The sequence below is a fragment of the Drosophila serrata genome, unplaced genomic scaffold (assembly GCF_035046125.1).
Source record: "Drosophila serrata isolate PLE 108 unplaced genomic scaffold, ASM3504612v1 contig_165, whole genome shotgun sequence".
NCBI lineage: Eukaryota > Metazoa > Arthropoda > Insecta > Diptera > Drosophilidae > Drosophila > Drosophila serrata.
This window is the reverse complement of record NW_028257063.1, coordinates 3,234,576-3,248,369: the sequence shown is the minus strand read 5'-3', so window position 1 is coordinate 3,248,369 and position 13,794 is coordinate 3,234,576. Positions and strand designations below refer to the sequence as shown.

Below are 13,794 nucleotides of genomic sequence, written 5' to 3'. Positions count from 1 at the left end.
TGGGGCGTTGTTCGAAGATGTGTATCTTTCAGTCAGAAGTGTTTTATTTTTTTTATTATGAAAACAAATGGCAAAATGTTATTGTTAGTTGATAAATGCTTACGACACGTATTTAGTTTACTGTTTACATAGTTGGTTATTGCTGGGGCCTCGGCTTGGAGCGCCCCGTTTTAATCCCTGGCAAAAACGGAATGCAATTGTTACACACCTTTCTGCCCAACAACACACATCATCGTTCGTGATCACATGGCGACTATAGCATTTACATAGGATGTATCGTTTATCTTTACAAATTCTGGCTCTATATTAATATCTATACACACCAAGTAGTACGTACACAACACACATGGTTTTAATTGTTATTAGTTCTCTTCAAAATGACTCGTTTGATTTGCTGGTTGGTTTTTTGATTTGATTTCATTTGCACTAGCTACTCGTCCGTCCGTCTGTCTCTCCTTATTGTACACTCACAGTCGGTGTCCAGTGTACAGAAAAAATATATATATATATAAATCTAGCATTCGATTAATGTATTTACAATTTTTTGCTCTATTTTGAATTCGAGTCAGTTCCGTTTAGTCGGCGTTAGTCAGTATCTCTCAGTTGGTTTGGTCCCCATCCCATACCCACTTGATCCCCCTCTCACTCTCTCACCACGCCCGCCTCAGTGCTCGATGATCCATCGCTGGGACTCACTGATGGTGTCGCATGGCGCCACCTGAGCATCGTCCAGGCTCTTGAGCCCCCTGTGGTCAAGGCACATGCCCGTGTTGCTGTGTATTAGATGCTGCCGCTCGTATTTCCACTGCTCGTTGAACTCATCGTTCTCCATGCAGGGCACCATCACCACCCGGTACGGAGGCGACTCACTATTCTGGACCGTCGCACAGCTCAGCTCGTTGCGCAGCACCTGTGAGTTGGTGAAGGAGAAGAGCTGGGACTTCTGGAGCACTTTGCCGCAGGGATATAGCCCAGCATTGTAGGGCTTCTCGTTGTTCTGCAGCAGATCGTCCAGGCAGAGATTAGCGCTAACAGCACGCACTTTACCCCAGCCTTGGACCTCCTGGTTGGGCACAAATTTCTCCGGATAGATGTTCTTCAGGTACCATTCGAAGCTCTTGCAACGGAGCTTCTTGCGCAGCATCACACGGTGGGTGACATCGCCGATGTCCGCATGGAACTTCAGATCTGGCCGGTTCAGGAAGAAGATGTTGATGTAAGCGTCCATCCACACCAAAGCCATGCGGGCGGTGTTGATGCCGTGTGTGTCGCGATCGTTGGGGAATCTGTAAGCAGTTTGAATGAGGTATGCATTAGCTATGAAGCTAACAAAGCAAAATAAACACCTTAACGGAGTTCGTAAAGTTTACGACCAGATAAATATTTCATTGGATCGTAAACCCGTAAAGCGTGTCAGCGTTTAATGATTTGTGACTTACTTGTATGGATGGAAGTCCCTAAAGATGTGTCCCACCCGCGAGCAGGGTATAGTCTCAATGGTGCCGCCACATTGCCAGATGCGGAAGGACATCTCTAGATTTTCACCGCCCCAGCCGTCCATTTGTTCGTCATAGCTGCCCACCTCCCAGAAGTAGCGTCTATCCATGGCAAACAAGCCACCGGCCATGGTCGGGCTGTAGGCTGGGCAGATCTCCCGCTCCTGCTTGCATTCCCTTCGCTGACGCTGCTTCTCCCGCTCGGGGAGATTGATCCAATCGAAGTGGCCGTTCCATTGGAAGCCGCCCACCTGGAATGACTTGTAGCCATTGGTGCTGTACTGGAAGTCACTGGCATCGATCACATCGATTATGGGCACCAGGACGCTTGTTCGCGACTCCTTGATTCGCTGCAGCAGTGGCTCACACCAGCCAATATTGCCCTCGCAGTGGGCGTCCAGGAAGATGAGCACATCGCCGGTGGCTATACGGGCTCCAGCCAAACGGGCACGAATCAGGCCCAACCTGAAACGAAAGAGAAAGAGGTAGAGAGGCGAAAAACTTTCTTTAGCCCAGCGAAGGAGAAGGGCAAAACAAAAGCAAACAGAAATTTATTGGGTCAGTCGAAGACCTTCGATTAACACTACCCTACATCGATCAGTTGGTGTGAAGTCATCGCAGAGTCTGTCAAGACCTCGTGTTGCCGAGTGTAATGCACGCAGAAACCACTGTCTTTTGAGAGTTACAAAAACTTGAGCCACACACACTACACATAACTTCGTAACTTGACGAACTGGTTTTCTCCACATTTAAGTTTTTGGTTATTTGAGCATTTGTCGGTTCTGGCCAAAAAGAAGATGCTCCATGCGCGCACGCCGTCTGAGACAGAGTCTCTCTGACATGGCAAACAAGTTATTCAAATGAGTTCAAGCCGCCAGCGATTCGATTAGCTGAATTGCCGCTGAACTTTTCCTAGCCTAGTGGCAATAAAATGGGAGTACCCTCGGGGTTTTTTATGGTTGGTTAAATTATTCTTGCCTACTTAAAGTTTTTCACTAAGAATAATAATGAAAAGTCAATGATTGAAAGTATTTTAAATAGAGATAAATGATTATAATTAGAGTACATTCTAGCCTTTCCTAGATCTATACAATATGAGACGGATTTCTGGTTTGAAAGCTTATCATTTCACACAAGACATTTGCATATGCCAAAGGTCATATTGAAAGCAACAAGATTTTCTGTTTACTTCTGCTGATTTCCTCATAAAAATGTTATACTTATCTTAAGAAGCTCATCAGCAAAATAAATTTAAAAAGAAAAAGACTACAAAATTTTAATAACTCAAAAGATGTTCAATTTGGTCTAGCAGAAATCAAAGAAAATAAAGATTTCTGTGACCTGGATCTTGGTTGTACTTAAGCTCTTCCCTAGGGAGATTTTCTCATTCTCAACTCACCGATTCTTGAGCCGCAGCACCGTCACCTTGCCCGGCGGCGTTCGCGTGCGTATATAGTAATCCAGCTTGCCGCCCAGTTCCGGATTATCACTGCCATCATCCACCAGGATGATCTCCTTCAAAGCCTTCTGATTGCAGGTACTCAGCGTGCTGTGGACCGTGCGCAGGAGCACAGAGTAGGGTTCATTGAAGAAGATTATAACCACACTGGCGCTGGGCAGGGATCCATCGTCGTATTGCTGGGCGGCGCACAGCGGATTCCGATGGTCACCCACACTACGATTGTAAGTCAGCTGCTCGCTGAGCTCCTCATTCAGGGCTATCTTTTTGTAGATGGCATCGCCGCGCTCCTTGGCGGCGCCGGACAGATGCACTGCCACGCCCTTCTCGCCCAGGCCCACACGCTGCTTCTGCAGGTCAAACTGGATGCTCAGCTCGTATGGTGACTGGGTGGCGGGCCGGGCTATCTCATTCTCGCTATCGTGGTCCTCGCGGTAGCTGTCGCGTCCGTGGCCTCGGAGGGCGGCCGCCCGGGCTGGCGGCGATGGGCTATCGTCCGCCGGACTATTCTGCTGCACCTTGCTGTACAGAATGAAGCAGAGGGCGACCAGGATGAAGATGATTAGCTTGCCATAGAAGGAACGGAACCGAGGCAGCATCCTGGCGGTGGTGTGTGTATGTGGGGAAAGGTGGTTTAGGTTGCTGAGGTAGCACTGTCACTCTCGACGCAGACGTGGCTCTGCTGCCTGGGATCGCCTCGGATTGTGTGCGTCCGTCGATCCAAGCTACTGCTGCTTCATTTGTCACGGCTTCTCGTTCGCGAAACAACAAACATACGTCGCCCTCGTCGTCGTCGTCTCCAATTCAAGTTTATTCTCGCTGTAGCTTTCGCGCCGCGTACCGTAGCTTGTGGAGTGGCCTACTAGACTAAAACGGTGAGGGATATATTAATTCTAAGCGCGACCCGACCGTCCCTCGCCGCCCATTATGCTCGGCCGAAACAACAACAACAGCAGAAACAACAACAATAAAAAGCGAAAAATGTTTTTGTTAAAACGCTGTTGCTTCTCAAAGTGTGGCCAAAAGCACTTTGAGAAATCTCACAGGGGTGGAGAAACATCGATAGACATGTTTTTGATGTTTTTTTTTTGGCGAATATCGAAAAAATAGGTTAAATAATTAAGTAAAAGAAGTAAGAACCATTAAAAGAGACCACATCTTTTGGATCAGCTAGACATTAGCTACCTTTTTTGCTTTAATTTATTTAAAAGTAAAAAAAGAATATATTTTTGTTAAACGTTTTTTTCCACATATCTACTTCTAAAAACGTGATAAAAATGAAACTGGCCACACTGCTTCTGCTTGGGAGCAACTTCGGAGGTTGGCGGTACTTTTAAAACTTGAATACGTTTGATAAGGCAGCTGTGTATTTTTATTTTACTTAATTTACAGACTTAAACTCATAACTAAGCCAAAAAGGGACTAATTTCAATTCGGAAAGCGGCCGTATGTTAATTTTTAGCAGGTTAATAAAACTGCATACTCCGTTTAAAAAGTGAATTTTTGGCCGATTTTTGTAAATTTTAATGATGTAACCCCTTTCCTTTTTTTAAAAATATGGGAAATTTCCGAAAAAAATTTGTTTCGCCGCGATATAGCTAGAAAGATTCGCCTGTAGATACTGATCAAGAATATATATGATACATGGGGTCGGAAATGGCTCCTTCAACTTTTTTTAAGCTTCTGACTGAAGGTGCAATACCATTTTTTAATCAATATTAACCATTATTTTATATGCAAATTTGATCGACAAATCAAAATTTAAAAAACTCATAACTAAGCCAAAAAGGGACTAATTTCAATTCGGAAAGCGGCCGTATGTTAATTTTTAGCAGGTTAATAAAACTGCATACTTCGTTTAAAAAGTGAATTTTTGGCCGATTTTTGTAAATTTTAATGATGTAACCCCTTTCCTTTTTTTAAAAAAATGGGAAATTTCCGAAAAAAATTTTTTCGCCGCTATATAGCTAGAAAGATTCGCCTGTAGATACTGATCAAGAATATATATGATACATGGGGTCGGAAATGGCTCCTTCACCTTTTTTTAAGCTTCTGACTGAAGGTGCAATACCATTTTTTAATCGATATTAACCATTATTTTATATGCAAATTTGATCGACAAATCAAAATTTAAAAAACTCATAACTAAGCCAAAAAGGGACTAATTTCAATTCGGAAAGCGGCCGTATGTTAATTTTTAGCAGGTTAATAAAATTGCATACTCCGTTTAAAAAGTGAATTGTTGGCCGATTTTTGTAAATTTTAATGATGTAACCCCTTTCCTTTTTTTAAAAAAATGGGAAATTTCCGAAAAAAAAATTTTTGCCGCTATAAAGCTAGAAAGATTCGCCTGTAGATACTGATCAAGAATATATATGATACATGGGGTCGGAAATGGCTCCTTCACCTTTTTTTAAGCTTCTGACTGAAGGTGCAATACCATTTTTTAATCGATATTAACCATTATTTTATATGCAAATTTGATCGACAAATCAAGATTTAAAAAACTCATAACTAAGCCAAAAAGGGACTAATTTCAATTCGGAAAGCGGCCGTATGTTAATTTTTAGCAGGTTAATAAAACTGCATACTCCGTTTAAAAAGTGAATTTTTGGCCGATTTTTGTAAATTTTAATGATGTAACCCCTTTCCTTTTTTTAAAAAAATGGGAAATTTCCGAAAAAAAATTTTTTCGCCGCGATATAGCTAGAAAGATTCGCCTGTAGATACTGATCAAGAATATATATGATACATGGGGTCGGAAATGGCTCCTTCACCTTTTTTTAAGCTTCTGACTGAAGGTGCAATACCATTTTTTAATCGATATTAACCATTATTTTATATGCAAATTAGATCGACAAATCAAAATTTAAAAAACTCATAACTAAGCCAAAAAGGGACTATTTTCAATTCGGAAAGCGGCCGTATGTTAATTTTTAGCAGGTTAATAAAACTGCATACTCCGTTTAAAAAGTGAATTTTTGGCCGATTTTTGTAAATTTTAATGATGTAACCCCTTTCCTTTTTTTAAAAAAATGGGAAATTTCCGAAAAAAAAATTTTTCGCCGCTATAAAGCTAGAAAGATTCGCCTGTAGATACTGATCAAGAATATATATGATACATGGGGTCGGAAATGGCTCCTTCACCTTTTTTTAAGCTTCTGACTAAAGGTGCAATACCATTTTTTAATCGATATTAACCATTATTTTATATGCAAATTTGATCGACAAATCAAAATTTAAAAAACTCATAACTTAGCCAAAAAGGGACTAATTTCAATTCGGAAAGCGTTCTTATTTTCATTATTAGCAGATTAATAATATTGCCTATGGGGTCAGAAATGAATTATTTCGTTGCAAACTGTCTCACATATCATAAAGTTGTTGGTATTTGTAATTAGACTTCCTAAACTGTATAATCGTGACGTATTTTTCACCTCATATTTTACATATAACATTTTATTATTATTTTATTGACTAATTGTTGCTTGTGAATCAAGCAAACAAGTCTACAACGAGTCTCTCCCCCTGCACACTCGGTGCCCTAGTTGACGCCGTAATTACTTGAAAAAGCGGAAATTTAAATCAAAGAGAGCTGAGCTTCCTGTACTCGAGTGCCGTTGTGGGCCACGTTAAAAGCGAAAGGTACTTGGTGGAAAGGGAGGGGGGAAGGGGATTGACCAACTGACTGCCACTGCCACGTACTTGACACTTTTGTTTGGCGGCTTTTAATGCACAAATGGCATGTTCATTTCTTGTTAAAACGAATCAAATGGGTTTCCTATTAAGCCCGACATGCAACCACTTGTTGCCTGCGACGTGGTCTATAGTCAAATCTCATTTTAATTCTAATTGAGTTCGGTTCTCTCAGGGAAACTTTCATTTTTGTAATAATCATTCTATGGAATGATGCCGAACAAGTCTGTGCCCATTTCGCGGTCTCTGATTAATTTTTGGCTAATTAACTGGGCTCTTCTTCTTCTCCTACTTTTTTCCCTTCGGTGGCATAATTAATACGTTACGTATACGCATCGGTGTCGCCGCAGGGGAGTCGCCACGGGCCCGATCAGCGGGCGGAGGCAGGCACTCCAAATAGCATGGCTTTAGCCAGCAGCTAAATTAAAGTTCAAAGTGCTCCCGAGCCATGGTAATTGGAGTTTCAGTTTGTGGGAAGCAACGGCTAAGACGCCGCTGAAAGGTGGCAACTGTTTTGCCAATTTTCGCTAAAACTCCCTTAATGGCTTTGAGCGACAAAAACTAGGAAGGAAATAAATTACCAGGCCGTCTGGTCTGGGTTTGGGTTTGGGATTGGGACCTGCTCGTCGGCATGGGCCTTTGTTTAAAGGTGCTGAGATGGAGAAAAAAAAAAAAATTGAGAAAAACAATCAACAGGTGAGGAGGAGGGGGAGGAAAGACGAGATTTGGAATTTGAAATTCCAAATTCGTGTGTGTCTGAGACGACCTCAAAATACGGGTTTAGTAAAATGCAACAGCGGCTATGTCGGCGAATCCGGCATTGAAACAGATTAGTTTCTTCGGTTGAAAAAATTAACACCTCTTAAATTAAAAATATATATATATGAAATAACCTTTTATTATTATTATTATGCATTTTCAGCACATTTTGTGAAATTGTTAATGGCCTGAGGTCGAATTAGTTGGCTCTTAAGTTTTGTGAGCCGCAACCGGATTGAAAAGAGCCTCCAAAAAAGAAAAATAACTATAAATGAGGAGTACTACGTTTTGTGTAAATAGCAGAAGTGCTCGATAAATAATTGTAAAAAATTACTCTATTCAATAACGACCTGAAGCTAAAGCTCAAGCCCCCCCAACGAGGTCTCATTAATATAAAAAAATTGGGGGGGATGCCGAAAAAAACAAAAACAGTTTAACTGCCGCCAGACATTGTTCCACATGTGGTTAAGGTGGCCGCCGTAATGACTCTGGCCACAGAAATCTATTAAATCTAAATGACCCTGAAGATCACAGACACACATAGGCTAACGATCCACCATCCATCAGCGGCTTTGGATAATAACAGAATTGGGTTTTTGGGGATTGCAATTGAAAAATGTCTGCCATTGATTTTACAGATTACGGATTATGGACTATGGATTACCGACTACTTTCGTTTTAGTTCCATCGAACTTTTGCAAATGTCAAGAGGTTGAGCAATTGCTGTGATTGCGCCGGAGGATGAGCACAGGTCAGATTTCGATCGGATTAGAGCTGGAGCGATGACTACTTCCCATGACAAATTGATCAACCTGGCAAGCGTAATGATGTGCCACATTATCATACATTTTCGGCCATGATTTATGATCGAATTTAAAAGGGGGATCTCCTCTAACAACTAAATCGAAATCGAAAGTGAAAGATTTCACGATACCTTTGGCCAGGCAATGACAATGCCCTGGCATTGTCTTCGCACCCACTAAATTGCTTCAGGGGTTGCTTTGGGTTTGTTACTCAATCCAATAACATCTCAGTCTCAGTCTCAGTCTCAGTCTCAGTCCCCAGTCCCCAGTCCCAGTCCCAGTTCCAGTTTCGATCGCAATTCCAATTCCCTTGCCCCAGGTCCAGGGCTTCTCCAATCAGCACGCGTCAAGAGTGGCGCCAAAATGACGAACCAAATTATGATTTTTATACAAATCGAATATATATATGCAGCGATCTCTGGGCAAAAGAGTTCGAATTATGACTATTTTATGGCGGTAGCCAAGTCCGAGTTTTGCATAATCCCCCTCCGGTTCCAAGTGAAACACCCGCATTGTGGTCCATTTATGGGCATATTTATGTAACAGCCAATCATGCGAGATGTCATCAAGTGAATTTTTGGCCCAGGTCGACTCATCCCGTGGAATGCACATCTTAGTTATGGGGTTTTTCACAACCAGAGATAGCATCCGATTGTCTGTTAAAACCACATCAAAATCAATATCGCGTATCGATCAACATCCAAAATTGAGCATTGTCTCAATGTTCGCAACCTCCGGTGTGTGTGCGATGATGATTTAGATTCAAATTTGAATGGCGGGGCCAACAATAACCACTGCGTCTCCATATCCGCTATCATTTATTGTGCGGAGGTGGCTAATCCCAATTCAACATTTCATTGTTTCCTTTATGGCTTTGTCGAAGGCTAAGCAGAATGAATTTTGGCCAAGCGAGCGAAACTTTTTTAATTATTAATTTAATGCAGGTTATGCTAACACAAGTTTACTAAATATTAATTTCTCACCCATCTCTTGATGCGTCGCCACCAGAGCTCTAGAAGAAAGCAGCAACAGGAGGCTCCCATGCCAAAAATCCAGGATAGATCGATTCTGGCCTGCTTAAGCTGAGCTTTTGAGTATCCCAGGTAGAGGAGTAGGATAATCGTCCAGGTCAAAGCCTGTTAACTGTGTAAATGCCACACATTCTGTTCCTTTTATGGTGCTGACCTTCCTTCACTATGTGGTTCAGACATGCACTTTTCATGTTCCCCGCTTTGTAGAACACGGCTAGAACTCATGATTTAGCAATTATTGGCTTTATTAAATATTCATTCGTAGATAGTAGTTTGTATTTACACACTCGTTCCCCGCCTGCGCCTCCACCTCGCCACTCCCAGTTCCAAGAGAAAGCAGAAAATGCTAAAGACCATGCCACATAAGTAGAACTGCAGTATTCGTGAGACATCTTCCATTATTATGCTCTTCTCATAGGCCTTTGGATGACTCAAATCCTCGAGGGGCGTTATGCCCAGTCTAACCATGTCAAAGAAGCTGTGACCTCGCCAGTAATGGACCAATCCAAACTCATTCTGCCGGAGGATGTGGTCTTCAAAGAGATGGCGGTAGGGCAGGTGTCGCCTTAGAGGAATCGACATGTAGAGCAGGCGGGTAAAGCAGAGGTCATTGGAAAAGTAGAAAAGCGGCTGCTTGAAGATCTTCTGGTGCTCCGCAATAGAACTCCATCGATCACCCGTCACTATGTAACTATAATTAAGATTAAAGGAGTCACGCAATCTAATGCATTCCTCCCAGTCATCAAAGACAACCAGATCATCCCTCTTCATCTCACGAAACTTGGAATTATTAATTTTGTTCAGTATCTCTACTTCGACTCCGGTGATTGCGAGCTTTTGACGAAACCTGCTGAAATCCTGGTAGGTCCGGATATGAGGTCCTGAAGGGGGATTCGTGAAGAAGGACTGCAGGTAGGCATCATACATGGTGGTCATCAAGACACTAGCGAAGCATAGTATAATAAAGACCAGCTTCAGGTGTCCATTTGAGTTGAGGGGAAACGGAAACGATTGTCCCAAGAGGCCACGTAAGCTGACATCATTCAGCAAAACGTTGGCCAGGCTTAAATCATGCCACGACCTCTTACGACCATATATCAAAAGCACCGAAAGTATACAGAATAGGACGAGTATGATGCCGAGTACCAGGGGATCCACTATCATCTCATATACCTTATTGTAGGGCAACTTGGATGGAATCTGGAGCATCAGGCAGTAAGTAGTCAGCATAAATGGATAGCTGGCCGTATCAAGTGGTGCATTGTGCAAGGTTGTATGCATAGTGATTCCCATGTCCAGCTGATCGGAGATAACTTTCTCCAGTATTTCATGAAAGTTGGATTTATTTTCCTTGGGTTCCACATCCAAGGTGGCGTTCAGCCTTTCGGCAAAATTGCTAATCAAATTGGCCACGTAACCGGTTAACTTTGTTTCACCAGTGTTTTTGTCCACATAAAGCATAGATCGAGGCGCTAAAAGATCTGCCTTGACTTTTATAGGTTTTCGGTGCATATTTCGAAAGGTTTCCATATAGATTGGTCGACTTTCTGCTGAATTTATTTCTTCAAACTTGGAGTCCAGAAAGAAGCGACAGGCGTAGATGACTTGAGAATCCTTAAAATTCTCCCTCACCATGGCTATGTTATATTGCTCCTTTAGAGAATAGTTATGGCACACTGACTCTGGCTGGATATCCTTCTGAATGTAGATCAGTCTCCTGTTCCTTTGAAGTTTCATTAGTGTACGATTAGTGTATTCCTTCTCAGCCTCGAAGTAACAGCTTAGGATCATGGTCAGGCTGCCAAAATCCCAATCGTAGGGCGTACTACCCATAGAGATGAGCACCGTGGACACCTCCAAATGATTGGATATGGAATGAAAAACACAATCTTCTCCATAGATAAGCAGGGTGTCAAAGAAGTCATCCTTCTGCAGTTTTACAAGAAGCTGGAGTAAGCTTTCTTCCAGGTCAGGTTCACTTCGATCAGAGATATTTGGAAAGTGGAACTGGGCTTTTGTCCGTCCAAGGAGGAGTAGTAGGACGACCAACCAAGTCATGGTCTCCATTACACTGTTGGTTAGCCGCTCTATCCACCAGTATTTGTATTTTGATTTTCTTAAATAAAAACTAACATGTTCAAGACCTATATAATGCTAAAAATGTCTAAGCCATGTCCATTTTCAAAGTTGTTTTGAATTTTTGAAACATGTACCGTGAACATGTTTAGTGAAAAATATTTGTAATGACCTTCGAAGCCTTGCTTTTGAAATTATTAATGTCTGGCATGCAATTTCCATGTTAGACCCAAGTATGAATAAAATTTTCAAATAGTGAAGGTCAGAAACTTGAGGTTTGAGTTATAGAATTTCTTCTTGGATAGGTATGCTCTATTTCTTTGATGGATTATCTAATGTGGCTTTTGTTTTGTGAGCTGGGATAAACAATATATTTCTTTGTTATTAAAACGAAATGTATCTTAAATATGACTATCTTTATTATTGGACTGCTTAAAACCAGTCTGCATATATATTTCATAAGTTCCTGTAGGGTTTCATTTATATTTTTGGGGGTTTTCGTTTATAACACTGGCCTATTCCTCTCCACCATCTCCTGAATCGTTCTCTTGTGCTTAGAACCTCTAAGAAAAAGATTAAAATGCTAATGCCCATGGCCACCAAGTACATCACCATAATCCATAAGATATCTTGGGCAATTAAGCTAGATTCGGCAGCCTTTGGTGGCTTCAGGTCCTTAGGAATCAGGGGCGTTATGCCCAGTCTCACCATATCGAAGAAGCTGTGGACTCTCCAGTATCCCACCAAACCGAACTCGTTCTGACTCATAATATGTTCGTCGAAGAGGTGACGATAGGGACACAGTCGCCGCACAGGGATGGCAATGTGCATAAAGTGGGTGAGACAGAGATCATTCGAGAGGTAGAAGATGGGTTCCTTGAACATCCTTTGCTGCTCCTCGTATGTGTTCCACTCAGTTTCGACTACAAAATAGTTGTAGCTTTGGTTTAAGGAGTCACGAAGCTTTAAATATTCATCTGAATTGAATATTACCATGTCATTTATATTTATCTCTTTAAATTTTGTATTGTTGGTGATTGTCATTTCACTGAACTCATGTGCGCTGACCGCCAGTTTCTTGTTGTACTTCGTAAGATCCTGGAAGGAGCGAATAGGAGGCTCCGCTGGAGGATCTGTGAAATATGACTGCAGGTAGGCATTATACATGGTGTTGAGCATGACGCTGGCGAAGCACAATAGGATGAAGATCAATCTCAGGTGGTTGCTGGCGTTGGAGGGAAAGGGAAACGATTGACCCAAGAGGCCACGTAGGCTCACATCATTCAGCAGGACATTGGCCAAGTTGAGATCCTGCCAGGACTTCCTGCGACTGTAAATAAGCAGCACCGAAAGAATGCAGAAAAGCACAACGAATATACCGAGCACGGGGGGATCCATTATCTTTCCGTACACCTGACTGTATGGCAATTTGGCTGGAAATTGCAGCATTGTACAGTAGGAGGCCAGTATGTAGGGATAACTGGCTGTTTCAAGGGAACTCTCTCTCACATAAGTTTCCAAACCCATACCAATGTCAACTTTACCCTTCCTCACATTCAACAGTATGTCTCGCACATTGGAATTATTATGTACATTATATAATTTCAAGGTTGCATTAATTCTCTGGGCAAAGTTCGTTATCAAGTTGGCCACAAAACCAATAAGCCTTTCCTCACCCGTATTCTTGTCTATATAAACCATAGTTCGAGGCGGCATTAAATGTACTACGGATTTGATTCGCTTTCCCTGCATATTTTTAAGGTTTTCTATATAAATTGGTTTACCTGCCGATAGACTCAGTTCCACGAAGTTGGGCTCTTGAAAGGGGCGGCAGGCGTAGATGATATTTGACACTCCAAAGTCTTCTTTTACAACGGCTATATTATATACCTCATCTTCGAAGTAGTCACCACACACTGATCCTGGCTGAATATCCTTTCCAACATAAATCAATCGTCTGCTTCTTTGCATCTTCATAAAGGTATGTTTGTTATTCTCGAATTCGGCTTCATCATCGCAGCACAGGATCATGGTCAGGCTGCTAAATTCCCAGTCTGACTGGGTGCTACCCATGGATGCCAGCACTGTCGATATTTCCAAGTCTTTGATTAGGGTATGGAAAATGCAATCTCTTCCGTAAATAAGCAGGGTTTCAAAGAACTCATCATGACGCACTCTCCGTAGAAGGCGCAACAAAGCATCTTCCAGGTCTGGTTTACTTTCATCGAAGATTGCTGGAAAATGGGCACCAGCTTGTCCAAGACAGAGAAGTAGGATGACCAGCAGAGCCATAGTTTTTAGTATACTGAAGAACGTTCTAGGTGTACATTAATATTTATACCAAAACTCTACAATTCTACAATTCCAAAGATGTTTAGGTTGTGTTATCTATAGAAAACAGTGTAATTAAGTTTAGGTACAGCTTTCATTTTTTTTTTTGCGCAATTAAAATCACTTGACAAGTACTTTGCGTG

At 41.9% G+C, this 13,794-nt stretch overlaps 3 protein-coding genes across 3 annotated transcripts; all 3 read right to left on the bottom strand.

Annotated features, from left to right (window-relative positions):
• Positions 1-26: 26 nt before the first annotated feature.
• Pgant1 (Polypeptide N-Acetylgalactosaminyltransferase 1) lies at positions 27-4,005 on the bottom strand. Its single transcript, XM_020943373.2, has 3 exons — positions 2,896-4,005; positions 1,440-1,961; positions 27-1,286 (listed from the first exon to the last, which is right to left on the bottom strand). Exons 1-3 carry the CDS (start codon positions 3,552-3,554, stop codon positions 665-667), a joined length of 1,803 nt encoding a protein of 600 aa, XP_020799032.2. The 5' UTR covers positions 3,555-4,005; the 3' UTR covers positions 27-664.
• A 5,518-nt stretch (positions 4,006-9,523) lies between these two features.
• On the bottom strand, positions 9,524-11,424 carry LOC110177074 (uncharacterized). The gene has a single exon (XM_020943591.2). It carries the CDS (start codon positions 11,309-11,311, stop codon positions 9,524-9,526), a length of 1,788 nt encoding a protein of 595 aa, XP_020799250.2. The 5' UTR covers positions 11,312-11,424.
• Positions 11,425-11,800: 376 nt separating this feature from the next.
• LOC110177075 (uncharacterized) lies at positions 11,801-13,612 on the bottom strand. The gene has a single exon (XM_086827375.1). It carries the CDS (start codon positions 13,610-13,612, stop codon positions 11,801-11,803), a length of 1,812 nt encoding a protein of 603 aa, XP_086683501.1.
• Positions 13,613-13,794: the final 182 nt, after the last annotated feature.